Source organism: Geotrypetes seraphini, chromosome 5 (genome assembly GCF_902459505.1).
Source record: "Geotrypetes seraphini chromosome 5, aGeoSer1.1, whole genome shotgun sequence".
Lineage (NCBI taxonomy): Eukaryota > Metazoa > Chordata > Amphibia > Gymnophiona > Dermophiidae > Geotrypetes > Geotrypetes seraphini.
In genome coordinates this window covers 153,750,426-153,771,166 of record NC_047088.1, presented here as the reverse complement: position 1 = coordinate 153,771,166, position 20,741 = coordinate 153,750,426, and the positions used below count along the sequence as shown (strand labels likewise).

The 20,741-nt window shown below is 45.6% G+C and overlaps 1 protein-coding gene across 2 annotated transcripts in view; it reads right to left on the bottom strand.

Annotated features, from left to right (window-relative positions):
• The window catches only part of VPS8 (VPS8 subunit of CORVET complex), a 755,312-nt gene that overhangs the window by 644,316 nt on the left and 90,255 nt on the right, over positions 1-20,741 (bottom strand). Inside the window, exons 8-10 of one of the 2 annotated variants that reach the window (XM_033944522.1) lie at positions 13,928-13,933; positions 3,307-3,431; positions 2,166-2,252 (exon numbers count right to left, since the gene is read on the bottom strand). In XM_033944522.1, the coding sequence (XP_033800413.1) occupies positions 2,166-2,252; positions 3,307-3,431; positions 13,928-13,933 (218 nt within the window). The remainder of the gene's footprint in view (positions 1-2,165; positions 2,253-3,306; positions 3,432-13,927; positions 13,934-20,741) is intronic. The other variant, XM_033944523.1, reaches the window with a different exon arrangement.

The following is a 20,741-nucleotide window of genomic DNA, read 5'->3' as shown; positions in this document are numbered from 1 at the left end:
GATCCAGACTGTGAATTAGTATTTCTCAATCTATAGAAATATATTTTACAAACGTCTATCATGCTTTTCTGGCACTTCTAGTTATTGTTAACAGCTAAATTTGGAATGCAGATAGATAATCAAACATTGTGGTCTTGAAAAAGCAAATCTCAGAATAGGCCCGGGAGCCTTAGGTCCCACCTGGGGGCGGGGCCTGAGGCACATGGGCCCAACCCGACCATGTGTCCAAGGCCCCGCCCCCAGGAGGGACCTAAGGCTCCCGGGCCTATTCTGATTGGCCCAGGCGCCTTAGGCCCCACCAGTAGGCGGAGCTTTGGGACGGATGGGCCAATCCGGCCTCATTTCGTCGTTGGCTGCCTGCCGGACATGCGGGTTTGGCTCCCGTCTGTCCGGCCAACTACACAAAGGTACGGGGAAGGGGGGAGGGGGGTGTCGTGGGGGTCGGCCAGGAGGGTCGTGGGTCGGCTGGGGGGGCGGTCGGAGATTCTTGGGGGGGCGGTCGTTGGGGGGAGGGGGGTTTGCGTCGAGGGCAGGAGGGCCTAGGATACCTCCTGCCCATAATGTAGTGCGGGGTGAGGGTAGGGGGTCGCCGTGGCCAGGAGGGTTTGGGCTCCCTCCTGGCCCGAACAACTAGGGGGGGGGTCACCAGGGCCAGGAGGACTTGGGCTCCCTCCTGGCCCGAACAACTAGCGGGGGGGGGGGGGGTCGCCAGGGCCAGGAGGACTTGGGCTCTCTCCTGGCCTGATATTGTCGGGGAGTTGGGGAGTCGGCGGGGCAAGAGGGCTTGGGCTCCCTTTTGCCCCGATCGTGTTGGGGAGTCGGGGGGGCAAGAGGGCTTGAGCTCCCTCTTGCCCCGATCGTGTCGGGGGTGCCGCGGTTGGCTGGGGCAAGAAGGCTTGAGCTCCCTCTTGCCCCGATCGTGTCGGGGAGTCGGGACCGCCAAGAGGAAGCAGCAGGACACCGGTAGGAGCTTCTACATGATGGGGGGGGGGTCGGAAGGCTGTGGGGGTGTGAGCGGTCCTTCAGGGTTGGGGTGCGGGTGGGAGTGCGTGCGAGTGGTCCTTCGGGGTGGGGGTGCGGGTGCATGCGAGCGGTCCTTCGGGGTGGGGGTGCGAGCGGTCCTGCGGGGGGGGGTGAATCGGACGTCGGGGGGGGCATCAGGCTTTCAGGGTGGGGACAGGACTTCAAGGGGGAGAGGAGAGTCGGGCGGCGACGGAAGAGTCGGGCAGCATGCGCGGTATAAGGGTGTGCGCGGTATATAAAAATTTCTGTACATAAATTTGTGTTTTTCGCGCGCTATACCCATGTGCGCGTTTTACACGGGTGCGCGTTATCTACGTAAAAATACGGTACACAGTTTCTTAGACTGTGCATATTTTTACATGTACTACTACTACTACAGTGTTGTATATTAAATATGTAAGAGACAATCTCTGCTCAAAATAAAATTGAGACAAATGGGGTTAGGGAATTTCTCAGAGTGAATGATAAAACAGCTATTGGTAAGAGTTAGGAGTTAAAAGCAGCTTTGAAAAAGTGGACTTTTAGCCTAGATGTGTAACCCTGGGGTAATTTTTTTTAAAGATCTTTTACACAAACACAAAAACAAAAGACAAAGAGAAAGACTTTGTAGGGCCACATTGTTGAAGTTCACAGCTGTCAACCCTGCTCTGGAATAGGAAATGATGTCAGAGAGTCAGGGCCAGCAGCCGCAAACTTGAACAGCGCGACCCTGCAAAGTCTTTTCTTTGTTTTTGCCACTGCAGATCACAACAGCGTGTTGGGAGTGGAGAGATACTGGCAGTCATCTCTCCCTCCAGGGACAGTGTGTACAGTTAGCAGCGCATCAGGCCCAAGGCACATGCCTACTGGGCCTAGCCTTTAATCCAGCCCTGCATGTAAATTACAAAAAAGTACACAAACAGTTGTACCTGCCTCAGAGTTTTTGTAAATACACTACCGGAGATAACCGACAGCCTATTTTATAAAAGGCACATGCATACATATGTTGCCCTTTTAAGTTGCATGCATTATGGGAAATTGTTATAGATTCCCTGTTATATAAATTATACCACAAAAGTAAAAATTTAAGATATCAAATATTTTGAGATGCTTCATGACATACACTTGGCTGAAAACTGCTTTACATTTAGTCGTTTCAGTACCTTGATGTGCAAAATTGCTGTTCCTGGAGGGTGGGCATCTGTTATGGACCTTAAGAGTTTCCCACTGGCCAAGTCCCACATGGTAATCTGTAAAAAGAAAAAGGTTTAATGCAAGTTAAGGAAAAATACTATTCAGTGTTAGCAAATCATGGGAAAGTTACTGTATAATATAAGAAGCATGGCCATAAAATTCCTGGATGAGTAAAAAATGTATATGAGAGCATGTTTATTCCAGAAAATTCAGAGGGTGGACAAATTCATCTCTGGTCAGTTATTAGAGATATAAAAGTTCTACTTTTGAATTCAGAAGCTAAACATCAAAAGGATAATTTTTAGCAAGCGAGCAGTGCTTGTGGGCCTATAGTTACTTTGTCCCTAAAGCTATTTTCAAAGGGAAATAGCTGCAGAGACCAAGTCCACAGATTATAAAGGATACTTGGATTTCAAAATGAAATCCCTATATGTACCTGAGCTAGTCCTCTCTCTTCCCCTCCCAATCATGAAAAATAGTGTGCATACTTTGCCCCATCAAGGATGATGGCAATACTCAAAGACGTTCCATTGAAAACTGCCTCCCAAAATCTTACTAAAGCAGAATTTTTTATATTACTGTTCTTGAAATATTAACTTGAAAGTGTGGAGGGGGCATAATCAAAAGAAACGTCTAAGGCCCCTTTTGGCCTAAGTCTCTAGATGAGTTGTTTTTTTTTTTAGAATGGCCTACCTATACGTTCAGCAGTTTAATTGCCGAGACCACCACTACGTCTATCTTTAAAACAAATTCCCGACCAAAAAATTGCCCAAGTCCCAAACGCCCAATACAAGACCTTTTAGGCGAATTCTAGTCCCTCAATGACAACAAACAAGCCTTGCCCACAATGAATTTTCACCAGATATATGTGTTAGTTTGGTTACTTTTGACAACCAGACCTGTCTGTGGCACTGATAAATCTGGACTTAAGGTTTGATTCTGGAATGTGAAAAAAACTGTAGACACAAACTTCTGTAATCATGCTAATGAACTCCCATTTCTGGTAGACTATGACGCTCATTTTCAAAGCACTTAGACATACAAAGTATCATAGGTTTCTATGGTACTTTGTGTGTCTAAGTACTTTGGAAATGAGCTCCTATGCCTCACCTGTCCTTTTGCGAAGCCGCAAAGTAATCGGGAACAATCGCTGTTGATACTAAGAGCAGAAATGGCACCATACTGAGCCCCAACTGCAGTGCTGCCCAGGCATAGCCGCAAGGCCTGGTTTGGATCTAGGTACAAAAGGGAGAAAAAAAGATGAGTAAAGGAAAACGCAATGATTTAAGAAAAAACTAACACAATCAAAATACTAATTATTATTATTATATATTTTATTTCTTACATACTACAAGCAAGCCCCAAAATTACTGAAGTACATTCAGGTACAGTGGGTATTTTTCTGTCCCTGGAAGGATCACAATCTTAGTTTGTACCTGAGACAATAAAGGGTTACGGACTTGCCCAAGATTAAAAGAAGCTGCATTGGAATTTGAACTGACTCCCCTGGTTTCAGCCCACTGCTCTAACCATTAGACTACTCCTGTGCTGATACTTCATCCCAAGTTCTTGGGATAGGACTTGATATCTAGAGACTCAAATCCAGCCAAGAGCATCTGACAAATTGTGTGAAACTACATAAATATCATGGAATGTCAAGGCCTGAAGGCTGAAATTGAGCAACTGGTGAAAACATGCAGTTGTGGTCCCTGTAGTAATTGGTACCCTTGGAACAATATTAAAAGACTTGGATCATCTGAATACACTGGGCATTGACAAAATCACCACTTGTCAACAACAGAAGACTGTGCAGCTCAAACTACCTACATCCTGCATCAATACCTCCAAGTACTATATGTTTCTGGGAAGAACTCAATATTCAGAGTACCAAACCAACCAAGAGTATCTGGCAGGATGATAATAATAATGGTACTCCTTCAAAACAATTTTTGGGATCTGTGCTGGAACATATTTATAAATACCCTGGGAACAGGAACAAGAAGTGAGGTGATCAAATTTGCTGAAGACAAAGTTATTTAAAGTTGTTAAATCAGAAGAGGACTGTGAAATATTGCAAGATTACCTGACTGGGCATCCAGATGGAAGATGAAATTTAATGTGAGCATTTGCAGTGGGACCATTTTACTAAGCTGTGGTAAGCACTAAATTTCATATGTACAGGCTACCCTCACACTAAATATATTTTTTGGGGGGTCAAGAGGGCACGTCTGAGCCAGGTGGAAAGTGGACATTTCTGAGCTAATCAGCACATCAGCACTGCCATGAATTAACTGATTAGTGAGGAATTAGCATGCGAGCCCTTACCACCTACAAAATAGGTGGTAGTAAGAGCCCACACACTCATTTTTGTTAATGGTCACATGCTAATGGAACATTGTTCATTTTCCAGCTGTGGTAGAAATGGCCTCAGCGTGCAGGAAAGACCCACATAAAGGCACACTAAGGCCACTTTCTGCAGCTTTGTAAAAGGACCCCACAGTGATGCATGTAAGGAAGAGCAAACCAAACTATAGCTATACTGTATAGTTTATAGTTTGTTGGCTTATATCTCGCTTTATACAAAGCAGGTTCCAAAAAGTACTTATATAAAATTAATACATCCCATACAATATAAACAAATCAAACAAACATTTAAGCGACCAGCGCTTACAATTATATTAAAGCTTCAGTTCCTATATTTCATCTTACAGAACAAATAATTTTTCAGTGATTTCTTAAAATTGTGCAAATTTCCCTGCTCCCGGATGTATAGAGGGATCTCATTCCATGCCTGCGAGCCTCTGCAAGTAAACATACTTGCCCTCAACACCTGCAAATGCAAGTGTTTAACAGGTGGGACAAACAAATTACCATGTTCCATAGGACAGAGTTTTGGAGAGGGAACATATAGCAGAATACTATCAACCAGATATCATGGTGCTAGCCCATGTACACATAAGTATACCATAACCAGCAGCTTACAATGTATCCAGTAGTCTAATTTCAACCAGTATAATTTAATGTAGTATTCTGACACATGTTCCCGCTTACTCAATCTAAAGATTGTCTGCACAACCAAGTTTTGTGCAACCCGCAATGCAGATAACGTCGACGCTGTTGTTCTCAAAAACACAAGGTTGCAATAATCAAAGCAAGACAAAACTACAGTTTACAGTATGGTCTTAAACAAACTACCTGAGAGGTATGGCTGAAGAGCATTCATCAATCTCAGTTTAAAGAATATTTTCCTAATCATTCATAGCACATGGCTCTGAAATGTCAAACAGGAGTCAACAATAACCCCCAGATACTTCACCTCTCCTGAAATCTGTAAGGGCATATCAAACAGTTTAACCATCTCAAGGATGGCCAAACCATGTATTCATCTAAAACATATGAAGCTGAGTTCCACAGTAGGAGCTACCACACAGGAAAAGGTTCTAGATGTTATCATTAATGGTACATTGAAATCCTCTCAGTGTTAGGGCTAAGAAAGCAAATACAATGTTATTAGTTAAGGGATAGAGAATAAAACAGAGAATATCATAATGCTTCTGTTTTGTGCAGGTTAGGTTTTCAGAATTTCTCTCTATAATAGGGTGCTCTAAAGACTTAGGACAATTTTTACTTCCAATCCATAACAGCATTTTTTCCAATGTCTAGCTTTAACAAATGCACCTTCATTTGGGCATTAATTTTAGTCTTATACAGATTAGCACAGTTACTTACCGTAACAGGTGTTATCCAGGGACAGCAGGTAGATATTCTTTACGCATGGGTGACGTCACCGACGGAGCCCTCGGTACGGACCTTTTTACTAGAAAGTTCTAGTTGGCCGCACCGCGCGTGCGCGAGTGCCTTCCCGCCCGACGGAGGAGTGCGTGGTCCCCAGTTAAGATAAGCCAGCTAAGAAGCCAACCCGGGGAGGAGGGTGGGACGTAAGAATATCTGCCTGCTGTCCCTGGATAACACCTGTTACGGTAAGTAACTGTGCTTTATCCCAGGACAAGCAGGCAGCATATTCTTTACGCATGGGTGACCTCCAAGCTAACAAAGAGGGAGGAGGGATGGTTGGCCATTAGGAAAATAAATTCTGAAGTACAGATTGGCCGAAGTGCCCATCCCGTCTGGAGAAAGTATCCAGACAGTAGTGAGTAGTGAAAGTGTGAACTGAGGACCAGGTGGCAGCTTTGCAGATTTCCTCAATGGGTGTGGAACGGAGGAAAGCAACAGAAGCGGCCATAGCTCTCACCCTGTGGGCAGTGACAGCACCGTCCAGTGACAGACTGGCCCGAGCATAACAGAACGCGATGCAAGCTGCAAGCCAGTTGGATAGCGTCTGTTTAGAGACCGGGTGACCCAGGCGATTAGGATCGAAGGTCAGGAAGAGCTGAGGGGACAAGCGGTGAGCCCTTGTACGATCAAGATAGTAGGCCAGGGCACGCTTGCAATCAAGACTGTGTAATGCCTGTTCCCCAGGATGTGAATGAGGTTTCGGGAAAAAGACAGGCAACACAATGGACTGGTTGAGGTGAAAAGCCGAGACTACCTTGGGAAGGAATTTTGGATGGGTACGCAGAACCACCTTGTCATGGTGAAAAACAGTGAACGTTACTAGTGCATGCATCTCACTAACCCTCCTGGCAGAGGTGATGGCAATGAGGAAAAGCACCTTCCATGTTAGAAGTTTGAGCGAAGTTGTGGCAAGAGGCTCAAAAGGAGGTTTCATGAGGGCTGATAAAACCACATTCAGGTCCCAGACGACCGGAGGAGGCTTTAGAGGTGGTTTGACATTGAAGAGGCCCCTCATGAATCGGGAAACCAGAGGATGAGCCGTGAGAGGTTTTCCGAGGATAGGCTCATGAAACGCAGTGATGGCACTGAGGTGGACTCTGATTGAGGTAGACTTGAGGCCCGCATTGGACAGGGAGAGCAAATAGTCCAGTACAGTTTCCACCGCTAAAGAGGTGGGATTGAGATGATGACGGAGGCACCAAGAGGAGAACCTGGTCCACTTCTGATGGTAACATTGGAGGGTGGCCGGTTTCCTGGAGGCGTCCAAAATGAGACGGACAGGCTGAGATAGATTTCCTGGAGAGGTCAGCCCGAGAGAAACCAAGCTGTCAGGTGGAGCGAAGACAGATTGGGATGCAGCAGAGACTGACGCTGTTGCGTAAGTAGAGTAGGAAACACAGGAAGAGGAATGGGCTCCCTGACGCTGAGCTGAAGCAGGAGAGGAAACCAGTGTTGGCGAGGCCACCGAGGAGCGATGAGAATCATGGTGGCCCTGTCCCTGCGGAGTTTGGATAAAGTCCGCAGCATCAGAGGTAGTGGAGGAAAGGCATAGAGGAACCGATCCGTCCAGTTGAGCAGGAATGCATCCGGGGCCAGACGGTGAGGAGAGAAGAGTCTGGAGCAGAACTGGGGCAGCTGATGGTTGTGAGAAGCTGCAAAGAGGTCCACCTGCGGAGTGCCCCAGCGAGCAAAGATGGAGTGGAGCGTGGGAGGATCCAAAGTCCACTCGTGAGGTTGAAGGATGCGGCTGAGATTGTCGGCCAGGGAGTTCTGTTCGCCCTGGATATAGACAGCCTTGAGGAAGAGACTGCGGGCCGTGGCCCAGGTCCAAATGTGGAGAGCCTCCTGACAAAGGAGGCGAGACCCGGTGTCGCCTTGCTTGTTTATGTAGTACATGGCGACTTGGTTGTCTGTGCATAGGAGAAGAACCTGAGGGCAGAGAAGGTGCTGGAAGGCCTTGAGAGCGTAGAACATGGCTCTCAGTTCTAGGAAATTGATGTGATGTAGACGCTCCTGCGGGGTCCAAAGACCCTGGGTGCGTAGATCTCCCAGGTGAGCTCCCCATGCATAAGGGGAGGCATCCGTGGTGATGATCATGGAATGAGGGGGCAGATGAAAAAGAAGGCCCCTGGAAAGATTTGAGGAGTTCAACCACCATTGTAGAGATCGCTGAAGAGACGATGTCACAGAGATGGGATGAGAAAGAAGATTCGAGGTCTGTGACCACTGGTTGGCCAGAGTCCATTGAGGTGTTCTGAGGTGGAGTCGCGCTAGGGGAAGCACATGCACCGTCGAGGCCATGTGGCCCAGGAGGACCATCATCTGTCTGGCAGGAATGGAGTGATGGAGGAGCACCTGACGACAAAGGTGGAGCAGAGTCCGTTGACGGTCGGAGGGGAGAAACGCCCTCATTAGTGTGGTGTCGAGAACTGCTCCAATGAACTGAAGGCGCTGTGTGGGAAGCAGATGCGACTTGGGGTAGTTGATCTCGAACCCCAAGAGATGGAGGAGAGAGATGGTATGATGAGTGGCTTGTAGCACAAGTGGAGACGTAGGTGCTTTCACTAACCAATCGTCCAAGTAGGGAAACACCTGGAGGTTGTGAGACCTGAGGAAGGCCGCCACCACAATGAGGCATTTGGTGAACACCCTGGGTGATGAAGCGAGGCCAAAAGGCAGCACTTTGTACTGATAATGGCGGTGGTGCACCTGGAATCGCAGATAGCGACGTGAGGTCGGATTGATGGGGATGTGAGTGTAGGCCTCTTTGAGGTCCAGGGAACATAGCCAGTCGTGCTGAGAGAGAAGAGGATAAAGCGTGGCAAGGGAGAGCATTCTGAATTTCTCCCTGACTAGACACTTGTTGAGATCCCTGAGATCGAGAATGGGACGGAGATCTCCTGTCTTCTTGGGAACCAGGAAGTAGCGGGAGTAGAATCCCCGACCTCTTTGTTCCGGAGGCACTTCTTCGATGGCATTGAGAAGAAGGAGGGATTGTACCTCCCTCAGGAGGAGGGGGGTTTGGTTTGAATGAGAAGCAGACTCTATGGGAGGATTGTCTGGTGGAAGAGTCTGGAAGTTGAGAGAGTAGCCGTGGCGGATGATGTTGAGGACCCACTGGTCCGATGTGATGACCTCCCAACGGCTGAGGAAGATGTGGAGCCTGCCTCCGATTGGTTGAGGAAGAGGCAATGAAGGCGGGAGACTGGCTATGCCCTGGAGAGAAGAGTCAAAAGGGCTGAGATGGCTTGGCAGGAGGAAGAGGCTTGGCAGGTTGATTGGACTGGGCACGAGCCTGGGTGTGCTGGTGCGGACGGGGCCGTCTAGGTTGTTGTGAAGGTGGATTGAGCGGCCTAGCGGAGAACCTGCGCTGATATGAGGACTGTGGTCTGTAAGGACGAGCAGGTGGAGCCTTTTTCTTAGGTTTTATGAGAGTGTCCCATCTGGTCTCATGGGCTGAGAGTTTCTGTGTGGTTGTATCCAGGGACTCCCCAAATAATTCATCCCCAAGACAGGGAGCGTTGGCTAGTCGGTCTTGATGGTTGATGTCCAAATCTGAGACCCTTAGCCAAGCCAGGCGGCGCATAGCCACAGCAATGGCAGATGCACGGGAGGTAAGCTCAAAAGAGTCATATATAGAGCGCACCATAAATTTTCTCAGTTGGAGCAGGCTGGAGATATGTTGCTGGAACAGTGGGACCTTGTGTTCTGGAAGGTACTTCTGCATGGCGGAGAGTTGGAGGACCAGATGTTTCAAGTAGAATGAAAAATGGAATGAATAGTTGTTCGCCCTGTTGGCAAGCATTGCATTCTGGTAGAGTCGCTTGCCAAACTTATCCATTGTTTTGCCCTCTCTGCCAGGAGGAGTGGAGGCATAAACACTAGAGCCGTGAGTCTTTTTTAAGGTGGACTCCACCAGGAGAGACTCATGGGGCAGCTGGGGTTTATCAAATCCAGGGATTGGTATGACCCTGTAAAGGCTATCCAGTTTACGGGGGGCCCCAGGGACAGTAAGCGGGTTCTCCCAATTTTTATAAAAAGTTTCCCGTAGGATGTCATGTACGGGCAACTTTAGGAACTCTTTGGGAGGTTGATCAAAATCCAATGCCTCCAAAAAAGCCTGTGATTTCTTAGAGTCAGACTCTAGAGGAAGAGACAGAGCCCCCGACAACTCTCTGAGGAATTTAGAAAAAGAAGATTGCTCAGGTTTAGATGTGGTATCGGGGGCCGAAGGCTCCTCGTCCGACGACGATGCGTCCTCCTCGGTACCGGGAGGGGATTCTTCCCATAGGTCCGGGTCTCTGACATCAGTGTGCGCATGCCGAGATACCGGAGTGGAAGGCTCGGTATGGTGAGTCTTAGACAGAGACTTGCCCGAGCGTACCGAGACGGTACCGGGTGATGAAGACCTGTGTCTGTCTCGGTCCCGGGAAGAACGGTGCCGGTCAGGGTCACGGGAAGACCGGTGCCCTGTCCGGTCCCGAGGAGGATCGCCCGTCGCCAAGGTGTGACTCTCGGCATGGGTATGGAGATGGGACGCTGAAAGAATAGGCATGGACAAGTCCAACGGTATCGATGGAGTGGATACCGGTTGGACGGTGCGGGGCTCGGGCCGGTCTGGTACCGAAAGCAGCGGTGCCAAGATGGAGGGCAAGAGCTGCTGAAGTTGCTGTTGTAGTTGTTCATGCAACTTGTCTTGGAGGATGGCCGCGATGCGGTCATCCAGGGGTGGCACCGGAACCACTTTTTTCTGTTTTGGTTCCATGGGTGCCGCTCTACGGCCCGGCGATGAGGAGGCCGATGACGAGGCACTCACCGATATCGGGGCGGAGCGTTTTTTTGGGTCGGCGTGGAGCCGAAAGGACCGGTGTCGCCACCGAGGTGGGAGGGCGCTCAAGGGTGGAAGGCTTCTTAGCCGGCTTACCTGGCGCCGGTGGCGCCGATGATGGATCAGGCGGTGTCGAAGTGGCCGGTGCCACTTTTGACGGTGCCGCAGATGAAGAAGTCGAGTCCATAGCAGGGCTGGTGGCGAACAGAATATTCTGCTGGATTAGACGGTTCTTCAAAGTGCATTTTTTAAGAGTGGCACAGCGGGTGCAGGAGTCCGCCCGATGCTCAAGTCCCAAACACTGCAAGCACCAATTGTGTGGGTCAGTGAGGGAGATCGGGCGTGCACACCGCTGGCACTTCTTAAAACCCGGCTGCGGGGGCATGAAGGGGAACACGGCCTCCGCAAAATTGAACCCGGAGGCCTGGATAGTGACAACAGGCCCCGCCGGGGCAGGAACGAAAAATAAAGTTGTTTTTTTTTTTTATAACTGAAAAGAAAAAAGCACCCGAAGGTGAATAAAACGAAAAAATAACGCGAGCGGGAAGGCAAAAAGAGAATTTCAACGTCGTTGAAAAACACACGTCTTCTTCGCTCCGCGGAAATGAAGAAACTGGGGACCACGCACTCCTCCGTCGGGCGGGAAGGCACTCGCGCATGCGCGGTGCAGCCAACTAGAACTTTCTAGTAAAAAGGTCCGTACCGAGGGCTCCATCGGTGACGTCACCCATGCGTAAAGAATATGCTGCCTGCTTGTCCTGGGATAAAACTTTATTCATTTGTTTGGAGGTCACAAATTGGCAAAGTGTGAATATACCTTTAAAAGTTTTAAGGAAGTGATGTCAGTACACTCCCGGGTATATGAAAGAGAGGCTGCCGCCATTTTGAGTTCTATCTGAAAACAGTTGATGGAATAACACAGTGCAGTAAGTAACTATGGATTTGTGATTGCTGTTTGGTCTTGTTAGACAAGAAGAATAATTTAAAACTTTTTTCTATAGGAAATCCTTTTTGGAATGCCTTGAATCCGGCCCTGACGCAGCGGTTTTTGACAGCTCCGCGAAATGCTGGACGTGTTGGCATCTATATGTGGCATCCTACTACTGTGTTAAGCTAAGTCACAAAAGAATCACTTTTTTCAGTGAATATAGAGTTGTGCATGTAGCAAGTGATATACTATACAAGAGTGATAAAAAAGAAAATGTAAAAAGAAAATGTAGAAATATGGTTGAGGAAGTTTTACATAAGTTAATTTTCAAGTAATATATAACTGATAACTCATTATAACAGAAGAAGATTGAAACATTTGAATACCTAAACTTAATTTAAATATACGGGTTTTTGTTGGCCAATGACTGGAGCAAGGAACGGGACAACTACGCTGATTAATTCGATCAATTCAGTCTATGACTCTGTGTAGGCTCCATTTCTGAGGCCTTTTCCCTTTAAGTATCAAAGTAAAAAAGTAAAAAAGTTATATAAGAAAAGTTATACAGTGAATGCACTTCTCTACACAAGTGGTAGTAGAATTTTTTCTATTATATTGCTGCATTAATTTTAGTCACCATGCAAATTATCATCATGATAGAATGCTAAACTGACTTGCACTTGAGATATCAGAAGGTAAGAATTGACTTGCACTTGAAATATCAGAAGGTAAGAATTGACTTGCACTTGAGATATCAGAAGGTAAGAATTTGTACATATTCAGAACAAATGTAGTAGAATAATCACCTTACTCAAAGTGCTGAGATAAGCATTTAAAAGAACAGGAAACAAAGAGGAATAACAAGCCACTGCTTGCCCTGGATCGGTAGCTTGGAATGTTGCTACTCTTTGGGTTTTGACCTTGATTGGCCATCTTGAGAACGGGCTACTGGGCTTGATGTACCTTTAGTCTGACCTAGTAAGGCTATTCTTATATTCAAAGTCAATGTATCAGACTTCTCAGCACCAAAAATATGTATTTGCCTACTCTCTCAACTATGAAAACTTCTCTTGAATATCTGTGAACATAATTTACAACAAGCCGATCATGATTGGGCCTCAGGTATTGCAGGATACCTGTAATGAATGTGGAGGGGCATTTTCGATAAGTGTGTCTAAGTCCAACTTAGGACATTTCCTACTACACATCCAAAATTGGATGTCCATTTTTGAAAATTCTGGATGTGCAAAATTTTTTTTTAAAATCATCTAATTGGACGTCTTGTCCACTGGGACATCTAACTTTATACCCCAGAGATAATGGTTACTGCGGATGGGCAGACTAGATGTGCCATTTGGCCTTTATCGCTGTCATGTTTCTATTTTCAACCAGATAATCATCTAAGTTGAAAACATCCAAAAAACATCTAGTACTTAGAAGGCTGGAGATGCTTTCCTGTGCGGGCTCCATCAGTGATATCACCCATACTGTAAGGGCTTGCCTGTTCTACTTGTTCTCAGAAAACATATGTCTACAATTTATACAATATAAACAGTGCAGATGTCCTGAAAACCCAACCGGCTATGGGGTCACCAGAACAGCCCTGTGATAGTCTTGCTACAAAATCTTCCTTTCCAAAATATTTTATACTAAATAACAGATTAATAAGGGATTATGAATGCTACATAGATCATACAGAAAACTAAACATTTCCTATATATCAGCGAATACATTACCCAGAGATTGGTTGACAGATTTTTTTAAAATGGAGGGATAGATCTGTTTCAGACTAGCCCACTTTGTTGTATGTTTTTTGTATATACGTATGTAGAGTATGGTTCTAGACAAAATAAAAAAAGAGAATGGATTGAGACATCTGGGCTTTACTTCAATTGCTTTCAATGGAAGCAAAACCCAGATGTCTCAATCCATTCTCTTTTTTTTTCTGGCGCCATATGGTAACTCTACATATATGGCTGAAAGGATGCTACGTTTTCATGGTAAGCTAAGCAAATCAGAAGCAGATGTCATATTGCAGATATATAGAAAACCTATTGGGTCACAAATTAGCATATTAAATAAAATAGATATCATTTTCTCCATACTGTACATTCTCTAATATTTTAAAACACAGCTCTGGAAATAGAAATCAGGCACATGCAGAGTGCATAATACTGTACCTTTTCCTTTATAATCCAAGTTGAAAGGGAAAAGAAACAAAAGAAAGAAAGAAATATGAAGAAAGCAAGAAAAAATAAACAGTAACAATAGTCCACGGCCAAAAGGCAGGAAAATCTGTACAATGAAAGAGATATACAACAACTAAAATGACAATGTCCTGCTGTCAAGGGACTTATTACTAGTACACGCAACATTATAAAAACAAAAGCACACAGTACGGGTCTCTGTGACTTGGAACACAAAGAGAAATTTACCTTCCAATTACTTGTCTACCCAGAACTGTGCCTTGCTTCAATATAAGAAGTCAACTGTACCAAGAAAAAGCTATCATCTATGATTTGCTTTTTGTTATGCTTCTTTCTCACTGTTTGCTACTGATCTTTTAAAAAGCCATTTCAACTTAACTGAGCATTCTTTGAACTGACCCCATGTGGATGTACAGCAATAAAACATATTATACACCCCCCAAAGAGGAGAAAATAACTTTTTCAATGTAGAGTTATTTTCTCTGTAATCTGAGGCTTTCTTCTGGTGTGCACAATATCTAGTTGATCTTTAAACCCATCACTACCCCTGAGCAGACTCACGCAGCCCTTAGATGGGCTCAGCAGGGGTTGTAGAATGCCAAAGCAAAAGGAACCAAGAGTTTTTCTGGACTTACACCAAGTCTAAATCAAAGACAAAATACAAGCAATTTTCCAAAGATATTTTTAATCCCTTTAGGAGAACGAAACCCTATATTTGATCCTGGGGAAATATTTCAATTTTGACATCCTGAATGAGTTAGGTGCATGTTTAAGACATCTTTCTATCAAAGAACACTACAATGTTAGCTATCTTACATACTATCTATACAATTCTATACATTTTTAAAATTAAAATTAAAGCAATTTTGAGCATTTGTACATATCTGAGTCATCTGTTCATTTAAAGCCGTTTATGCAACAATCAAAAGTAGCACAGCATCCCTTATGATCATTTCAGATCAATTATGCAATATCATCACACTGCAAAAAATTTAAGTGTGCATTTATCATGTGTGCATCCACTGGAATTCATCGGCTCTGATCTCTCCACAAAGCCAAAATCCTCTGCTTCTATATTAGTTTCTCAGAATGTCGCAGCCTGACAGACTTTAGATATAGATATGCAAATACAAAATACATAGTCTAAATGTTAAATTCAGGAAGCCCCGCCAGTGTATACAGTTAAGCACTGGAACTGGTATTTTAATTTTATTTTGCTATGCAGAGGTGCTATCTATTTGGTCTATCCATTTACATTTGGGGGTCTGGCTGGCCTAATTTTTAAATGGTACAATTAGGTTCTTACCTCAATAATCTTCTTTCCAATAGAAAGAGATGTGAGTCTTGGTTTCTTCCCTTCACCTGCAAGGATTACAGAAGGCATCATCTACATTTTTCAACTCCTTGTGCGACTGGGCAGTGTCTCAGGTTCATACCAAAACAATGGATAACCCCTAAATAGGAGAAATAACAAGGAGGGCATGGGAAGCTCCCCAACAAGTCATCTTTTCTTCTCTGCACAATAACATTTAATTAAGCCAATAGACATATAGCTTAAACAAGGTGGAACCAAACAAGTCACCTACATGAGTGCAACCAGCACCAACATTTATGCAGCTCCTATAGTTAGTCTCCCTAAAGGTTTATCTATAGAGATAATTTCTATTTCTTTGTACTTGTTGAACTAAAGAACAGTAAGCATCTTCATATTCTCTTGGAGTGGCCTAGAGGTTAGAGCTGCTGCCTCAGCACCCTGAAGTCGTGGGTTCAAGCCCAGTGCCATTCCTTGTGATCTTGGTCAAGTCATTCAACCCTCCTTTGCCCCAGATACTATAGTTAGACTGTGAGCTCGCCGGGACAAATATGGAAAACAGAGTACCTGCTAATAGTCATTGTACTGTAAACTGCTTTGATATCTACAGAGGAAAGGCGGTATTTCTAATAAAGATACACATAACTCATACCAGCATCTGGAGACATATTTATATGTCTGAGACAGAAAGCAGGCTAAGTAACAATCTGACAGGGTGGGCCGACAAGACTCATATCTCTTTCTACTGGAAAGATGATTATTGAGGTAAGAACCTAATAGAAACATAGAAAGATGACGGCAGAAAAGGGCCATAGCCCATCAAGTCTGCCCACTCCATTAACCCTCCCCAAACAACCTCTTAAGGGGTCGCTCACAGGTGGCATCACCTCTACACTCCCCTCGTAAAGATCAGACGTGGGCATCCCATTTATTCTTAAAATCTTGTATGCTGCTGGCCGCGATCACTTGTTCTGGGAGTTTGTTCCAATGGTCTACCACTCTTTCTGTGAAGAAGTACTTCCTGGTATCCCCATGAAATTTCCCGCCCCTGATTCTTAGCGGATGTCCTCTTGTGGCCGACGGACCCTTGAAAGAGAAAATGTTGTCTTCCACCTCTATGCGGCCAGTGATGTACTTAAATGTCTCAATTATGTCTCCCCTCTCCCTAAGCTCTTCGAGAGATTATAGCCGCAATCTGTGCAGCCTGTCCTCGTATGAGAAATCCTTAAACCCAAAGATCATCCTAGTATCCATGCGCTGAACCGACTCAACTCTCAGTACGTCCTTACGGTAGTGTGGCCTCCAGAATTGCACACAGTACTCCAGATGAGCTCTCACAATGGTTCTGTACAATGGCATTATGACCTCCGGCTTCCGGCTAACAAAGCTTCTAAGGATACAACCCAGCATTTGTCTAGCCTTGGATGTAGCCTTTTCCACTTGGATGGCTGTTTTCATGTCTTTACTAATGATCACCCCTAAGTCCCACTCTGCTGCCGTCTTAGCCAAGGTCTCGCCGTTCAGTGTGTATGTTCTGCACGGATTATTGTTGCCAAGGTGCATGATCTTGCATTTTTTTGCACTGAAGCCCAGCTGCCAGGTCGTGGACCAATGCTCCAGTAAAAGCAGGTCTTGCTTCATGCTGTCGGACAAATCATTTTTACTTACAGTGTTACATAGTTTGGCGTCGTCGGCAAACAATGCTATCTTACCCTGAAGCCCCTGGGTCAGGTCTCCTATGAATATATTGAAAAGGATCGGTCCCAGGACCGAACCCTGCAGCACTCCACTGGTCACCCTCGACGTTTTGGAGAGGGCACCATTAACCAACACTCTCTGAAGTCTACCACTTAGCCAGTCATTGACCCATTGAGTTAGTGTTGCACCTAACTCATTTTGTTCAATAATCTACGGTGGGGGACGCTGTTGAAAGCTTTACTGAAGTCCAAATACACGACGTCCAGGGACTCTCCCTGGTCCAGCTTTCTAGTTACCCAGTCAAAGAAGCTGATAAGATTGGATTGGCATGACCTACCCTTGGTGAAACCGTGTTGGTGGGGGTTGCATAGATTCTCCTCGTTCAGGATAGTGTCTAATTTACGTTTGATTAGCGTTTCCATGAGCTTACTCACAATCGAAGTGAGACTCACCGGTCTGTAATTCGCAGCCTCTGCCCTGCAACCTTTTTTGTGCAGAGGAACGATGTTAGCTGTTTTCCAGTCCAAAGGGACTTTTCCTGTACTCAGGGAGAGGTTGAAGAGTACGGTTAATGGTTCCGCTAGGATGTCACACAGCTCTCTGAGCACCCTGGGGTGCAGATTGTCCGGTCCCATAGCTTTGCTCACCTTGAGTTTTGATAGCTCGCTGTAGAAGTCACTGGGTGTAAACTTGTGGTTCAGGAACGGGTCTCCCGAGTTGTGCTTCTCCTGCAACTGTGGGCCGGACCCTGGCCTCTCGCAGGTGAAGACTGAGCAGAAGTACTCATTTAGTAGTTCGGCTTTATCTGTGTCTGATTCTGTATAACTCCCATCAGGTTATACAGAATCAGACACAGATAAAGCCGAACTACTAAATGAGTACTTCTGCTCAGTCTTCACCTGCGAGGGGCCAGGGTCCGGCCCACAGTTGCAGGAGAAGTCACGTGGGTCTTGATAAGTGGGATATACCAAAGCAGTCTGCTACTAGAACCAAGGACCCAAATGCAGTGACAATATGTGCTGACATATCCACTCTATAAAACTTTATGAAAGTATGGGAAATGGGCCATGTAGCTGCCCTACAAATCTCCTTGGGTGGGGCAGCCCAGGATTCTGCCCATGATAATGCCATGCTTCAGATGGAATCAGGGCCGCCATCAGAAATTTCTGGGCCCCTTACTGAGCAATCCTATTGGGCCCCCCACGCACCCCTCCCCCCCCCCCGCCGACGCCCCCCCCTTCTTCCATAGGCCAAATACACACATACTTTTCTGCTAATGCTCCACCTAAGCCAGTCCCGTAAAATCTTCTCACGTCCATTGGGTGATTTGGCATAGAGGAGATATTCATAAAAAGAATGTCCGTCAAGATCTTTACTCATAGACTGTGCCATTTGCTTTAAATTATCTTCCATCGTTAATCCAAATTGCACAATTCTTTCTCTGTCTTTGTCTTTGTCTTTTTAAACAAATGTAGTTTATCCTTGTACTCTTTATGTAATTTTAATCATCTATGGATATGTTTGTATGTTTATTGTTCAAATGGTTTTATTTATTTCCCCAAATTTATTTTTGTTATAAGCATTGAAAATATTTGATATTGCGTTTAAATCAAAATCTCAATAAACTTGAAACTTGAAACGAGTGCCCGTGAGATTGTGGGAGGGTTAAATACTCAAAACTTAGAAGAATAACAATTTACTTAAAGTTTTTGCTACGCCAGCTTTCTGGTATCTTTACATATAGTGGCGTACGTAGCATATGTAACACCCGGGACCCATCATTTTTTGGCACACCCCCCCCCCCCATCTGTAAGTAAAACATGATTTTTAGTAACAAACGACATGTCACACATGAGTACCTAGGAAAAGGCAGCATCTTACATATTGCAGTGAGAAGTACATCAATACACCCATTGTAAAACTAAACAAGCCAGACCAATCAATCCTACACCGTCAATCCTAACAGAAAACCATTTCTTTCGAACACACAGAACACAGAAAACACCTTCGCCTAGTATGGAATATGTCATCACAAACTAACCCCTCACTCTTTTACAAAACTGTAGTGTGGATTTTAGCCACAGTGGTAACAGCCCTGACGCTCATAGAATTCTGAGCATCAGAGCTGCTACCACCACGGCTGGCGCTAAAAAACGCTCCACAGTTTTGTAAAAGGGGGGATAAAATAGAAACACACAGTTTCAACGCTCTAGCTCAGAGGTGCCCAAACCTTTTGAGCTTGTGAGCTACTTTAAAATGACCAAGTCAAAATGATCTACCAACAATAAAATTAAAAAACACAAAGCACACTGTACGCTGAGAAAATGTTAATTATCATTCCTATTCTGGGTTTTTTTCAAAGAGGTCAAGGCAGATGACTCTATGCATTGTCACCTCAGTAACAACCATACAAAAATAGACAAATATACCCTCCATCCTTTTTATTAAACCACAATAGCAGTTTTTAGCGCAGGGAGCTGCGCTGAATGCCCAGCGCTGCTCTTGACGCTCATAGGCTCCCTGCGCTAAAAACCACTATTGCGGTTTAGTAAAAAGGGACCATATTGTAAAATATAGACAGCAGATATAAATTCAGAACTGTGCATAGTAAGTGAAGGGAAGTTTTCATCTCTGGGAATTTACCCAGTTAACTATTAAGTTATTTTGGCAAATTCCTTTGAAAACTGTGGTAATACTGCCTCCACTTTGCTAAATTTAAAATAAAATCATTTTTCTTACCTTGTCTGGTGATTTCATGAGTCTCTGGTTGCACTTTCTTCTTCTGACTGTGCATCCAATCTTTCTTCCCTTCTATCAGCCTGTATGCTTTCTCTCCTCCACACCTCATTCCCTCCCCCAACTTTTTCTTCCTCTCTCCCTGACCTTTCTTTCTTTTTTTCTGTTTCTCTTCTTTCCTTCTGTCTCCCTGCCTGCCCCCTTCTTTCTTTCTCCCTGCCGTTCCCCAAGCCACTGCCGCTGCCATCGGGGAACAGGACCCACCAATGGATAACAGGCCCCAAAGCCGACACCGACGCCTGCTCTCCCTGCTTCGGGCCGATCAGTCTTCCTCTCCCCGACGTCAATTCTGCCGTCGGAGAGGAAGTTCCGCCCAGCCAGGCAGCGATTGGCTGGCCCGAACTTCCTCTCCAACGGCAGAATTGACGTCGGGGAGAGGAAGACTGATCGGTCCGATAGATTAGATCGCCAAGACAAAGTGAGTCCTGGGTGATCGACTCATTTTGCCTTGGCGAGCTACTGGCGCCCCTGCCTTAGAACACTGCCTAGGACCCTGGGGGAGCCCGGGCCCCCTGTCAGCTCCGGTCCCCTGAATGCAGGACTGGTAGTACTGCCCTGATGGCGGCCCTGGATGGAATGGGCCTTCAGAGAGATTGGCAGCTGTTTACCACAACCATCAAAACATCTTGTAGGTGGGAATCTGTCCAGTAAAAAAAACTCAGCCTCTAGCTTCAATGGAGCACTCTTGGTGCCTCCTGGTTGATATATGCCATTGCTCTGACATTGTCCGAGAAGACCCTGACCGCATTGCCTTCCAAGGTCTTTTCGAATGAGTTTAGCGCTAGGTGATTAGTTCTCAATTCCAACTTGTCGATGGACCATTTTCTCTGAGAAGATAACCATTGGCCCTGGACTGGACAACTCTTGCAATGACCTCTCAAGTCATAAAGACTGGCATCTGTCAGCAATATCACCCAAAAAGAAATGTGAAGAGGCAAGCCTGTGGACAGTGTCTTTGCCCATAACCACCAATGCAATCTT